Source organism: Nycticebus coucang, chromosome 14, assembly GCF_027406575.1.
Source record: "Nycticebus coucang isolate mNycCou1 chromosome 14, mNycCou1.pri, whole genome shotgun sequence".
In the NCBI taxonomy this organism is placed as follows: domain Eukaryota; kingdom Metazoa; phylum Chordata; class Mammalia; order Primates; family Lorisidae; genus Nycticebus; species Nycticebus coucang.
In genome coordinates this window covers 13,220,151-13,222,577 of record NC_069793.1, presented here as the reverse complement: position 1 = coordinate 13,222,577, position 2,427 = coordinate 13,220,151, and the positions used below count along the sequence as shown (strand labels likewise).

The following is a 2,427-nucleotide window of genomic DNA, read 5'->3' as shown; positions in this document are numbered from 1 at the left end:
ACTATGGGTTGAGATAATCCATATAAAGTGCCTGGTATCACATAAAATTTGATTCTTCTCTCTCATCTATAGCTATGACATCTCGCTGCCTTATGTGATGTACCTTTATTTTCAGTAAGACAGCAGCATTCATCTCCTTTGATGCTTCCAGAATAATGGGCCACATATCCCATTTTGCTGAGGACATTCTTGGTTTATGCATGCCGTCCCAGCATAAGTATTAACACCATCCTTAAATTTACTTGTAAAGGAATTCCAATCTAAATACATCATAACATCGTGCTACCTAGAACTTTCTCAGAGTTTTCCTTAGGGCATCCTTCAGTTCCTTGTTTCTCATACTATAGATCAAAGGGTTTAAAACGGGGGTGATAAAAGTGTAGACCAGGGACACCACCCGGCCCATCTCAGGAGAGTAGCTAGAACTGGGGGACAAGTAAATAAAGCTGGTGCAGCCATACTGTAGGAGGACCACCAGGACGTGAGAGGAGCAGGTGGTGAAGGCTCGGCGCCGCCCTTCTGTGGACCGGATCCGGACGATGGCTGCCACAATGAAGATGTAGGAGCTGGAGATTAGCGAGAGGGGGATGCTCAAGACGATGAAGCTGATGATATAGAGGGCAGTCTCATGAACACGTGTGTCTGCACAAGCCAGGTGCATTACCGCTGGCATGTCACAGTAGAAATGGTAGATCTCATTGTTGTGGCAGAATGGGAGTTGGAAGATTAAAATGGTGAGCGGCAGTGACAGGAGGAACCCCAGAACCAGGGACCCTACCATCAGCTCCATGCACAAACACCAGCTCATGATGAGGGTATATCGCAAAGGGTGACAGATTGCCACGAACCGGTCGTAAGCCATGACTGCGAGGAGGACGCAATCAGCCCCACCCAAGAAGATGAAGAAAAACATTTGTGTGCCACAACCAGTGATGGAAACAGGAGTTTTGCCCATTGAAAGGAGGTTTGCCAAGGCCAGCGGGGCGATGGAAGATGTATAGAAGATTTCTAGAACTGCCAAATTAGCCAGAAAAAAGTACATGGGTGTGTGGAGAGAGTGGTTGACCCAGACAGTGAGTGCAATTGTAGCATTTCCGCAGAGGCTGGCCAGGTACATCATTAGGAGGGCCACAAAAATCACCTTCTGGACATCAGGGTCAGGTGAAAATGGACGAAAGAAGAATTGTATCTTCACAGTTTTATTTATTCCTTCCATCCGTAGTGTATTGGACCTGCTAAAAGAAAAGATGATACAAGTCCCAAGTCATCTCTAGTTCAATGTGACACTTTTGCAGCTTCTCTGTTCTGTATATCTCCAATGATGTGCATATGTTTATTATAAATAAGATCTTATAATATTACAGTTTATGCATTTGCCACCTCCTCATCATTTTTCTCACACACCCCCAAATACCAAAGATGAAAAAATCCTCAGTGGTGGAGACTTTGATCTTTAATTCCAGTGTTTAGCACAGTGCCTGTTATACACATAGAAGGGTTTCCAAGAAGCATTTGCTGAACAAATTAACATTCAACGTTACAAAATGGAGAAAATGGGGTATCTATTAATTACGTCAAATTTGAAATAAAAAATTTAGGATTCATTGGCAGATGTATGCTGTCATTTAAAAAGAATTGTGTTATTGGTGCATGGTGATATTCTATTTTAAATCTATAATACATCTGTAATACATCTCGAGACCTAGAGACTTCATTGATTCATTTTCCTTTTTCTGCTTTATCCATTTTATCCCTAAATATTGATAGTGTATCTTTCAAAAAGCTTCTCATGTAGGCCAGGTGTGGTGCCTCACACCTGGAATCCTAGCACTCTGGGAGGCCGAGGCAAGTGGATTGCTTGAGCTTAGGAGTTTGAAACCAACCTGAGCAAGAGTAAGCTCCCATCTCTACTAAAACTAGAAAAACTAGCTGTGAGTGGTGGCAGGCATCTGTATTTGCAGCTACTTTGGAGGGTGAGGCAAGAGGATTGCTTGAGCCTAAGAGGTTGAGGTTGTTATGAGTGTGATTCCACGGCACTGTACCCAGGGTGGCAGAGTGAGGCACTGTATTAAAAAAAAAAAAAAAAAAGTTTCTCATGTGTTGCCTTTGTCCTTTCTTATGGCCCAGTCAGCATTCTCCATTGTTACCTTACATTTGGATTTTGGTGACTCTAGTCTTCCATCTCCCTTAGGCATCTGGCTCTCCATTATCACGTTACTCACCCGCTTACAAATTCCCAGTGCCTTCCTGTTGCTTAAATGTTAGTCTTCACACTCCTCTGCCAAATATGTATTTCAGTTTCTCTTGGATCTGGCTTTTTTACCCTAATCCCACTAAAGCACTCAGTTATTCCTGTTCTGTACCACATGGTCTACTCATGGGCTTCTTATTCAGATCCTCCTTGTTGCTTCATATACTTTTATTCTG

The 2,427-nt window shown here is 42.9% G+C and overlaps 1 protein-coding gene across 1 annotated transcript; it reads right to left on the bottom strand.

Annotated features, from left to right (window-relative positions):
* Window positions 1–286: 286 nt before the first annotated feature.
* LOC128564579 (olfactory receptor 10V1) lies at window positions 287–1,216 on the bottom strand. The gene has a single exon (XM_053560031.1). It carries the CDS (start codon window positions 1,214–1,216, stop codon window positions 287–289), a length of 930 nt encoding a protein of 309 aa, XP_053416006.1.
* Between the last annotated feature and the right edge of the window lie 1,211 nt (window positions 1,217–2,427).

What these genes read in the sequence shown, in the direction of transcription:
- LOC128564579 (XM_053560031.1), bottom strand. Translation starts at nt 1,216, where the DNA reads ATGGAAGGAATAAATAAAACTGTGAAGATACAATTCTTCTTTCGTCCA.